General features: G+C 67.1%; 1 protein-coding gene across 2 annotated transcripts in view; it reads right to left on the reverse strand.

The window, feature by feature from the left end:
- The window catches only part of RTN4 (reticulon 4), an 85,296-nt gene that overhangs the window by 70,343 nt on the left and 14,227 nt on the right, over positions 1-726 (reverse strand). The window contains exon 1 of one of the 2 annotated variants that reach the window (XM_008578837.1): positions 42-307. The exons of the other annotated variant lie outside the window; for it this stretch is intronic. Coding sequence (XP_008577059.1) covers positions 42-221 — 180 coding nt within the window. The 5' untranslated portion in view covers positions 222-307. Of the gene's footprint in view, positions 1-41; positions 308-726 lie in introns of those variants that run through there. 2 annotated transcript variants of the gene reach the window in all.

Consider the following 726-nt stretch of genomic DNA (forward strand, 5'->3'; position numbering starts at 1 on the left):
GCGGGGGCGGTGGGCACCGGGGCCGCAGACAGCCCGGCGGCGGGCTTCCTCTCCAGCACCTCCAGCTCCTCCAGGTCTTCGTCCTCGTCCTCCTCTTCGTCCTCGTCCTCTTCCTCCTCGTCTTCTGGGTCCCTCACGAACTGGTACTTGAACGCAGGCTGAGGTCGGGGCGGGCTGTCCGAGGACGTGGAGACCAGAGGCGACTGGTCCAGGTCTTCCATGGCTGGCGGGTCGGAGATGATGCTGCAGCTGCTGTCGCTGCCGGGCAGCTTCTCCTCAGCGCCGCGGACGGTTGTGGGGGTTGGGAAGCACTGGGGGGCCGGGCCAACCGAGCCGAGGGACCTGCAGTGGCGACGGCTCCCAGAACAATGAGACTGCTCCTCCTGCCTCCGCTCCCGTGATGCGCCACCCGTTCCGTCCCCAGTTGCCGCCGCCGCCCAGACGAGCGAGGAAGAGAGGCCAGCCGCCTCTCCGCCCAGTTTGGCGCGACTCACCCTCCCCCGCAGGGAAGATAGAGACTGGCGCGGGAGGGAGCGAACCAATCGGCTACGGGATAGAGAAGATGGGCAGCCAACCGGCCCAACAGAAAGGGAAGGAGATGAAAGTGGGTGGGACTTATGCGCTTCCTCTCTCTACCGGTTGGGGTTGGGTTCGATGGGCGGGGTCTGGAGCTGGGGGCTCCACCCTCCACTTTGGGTAGACATGAGTTGGAGGCGGGGGGCGGGG

The sequence above is a fragment of the Galeopterus variegatus genome, unplaced genomic scaffold (assembly GCF_000696425.1).
Source record: "Galeopterus variegatus unplaced genomic scaffold, G_variegatus-3.0.2 Scaffold1773, whole genome shotgun sequence".
In the NCBI taxonomy this organism is placed as follows: Eukaryota; Metazoa; Chordata; class Mammalia; order Dermoptera; family Cynocephalidae; genus Galeopterus; species Galeopterus variegatus.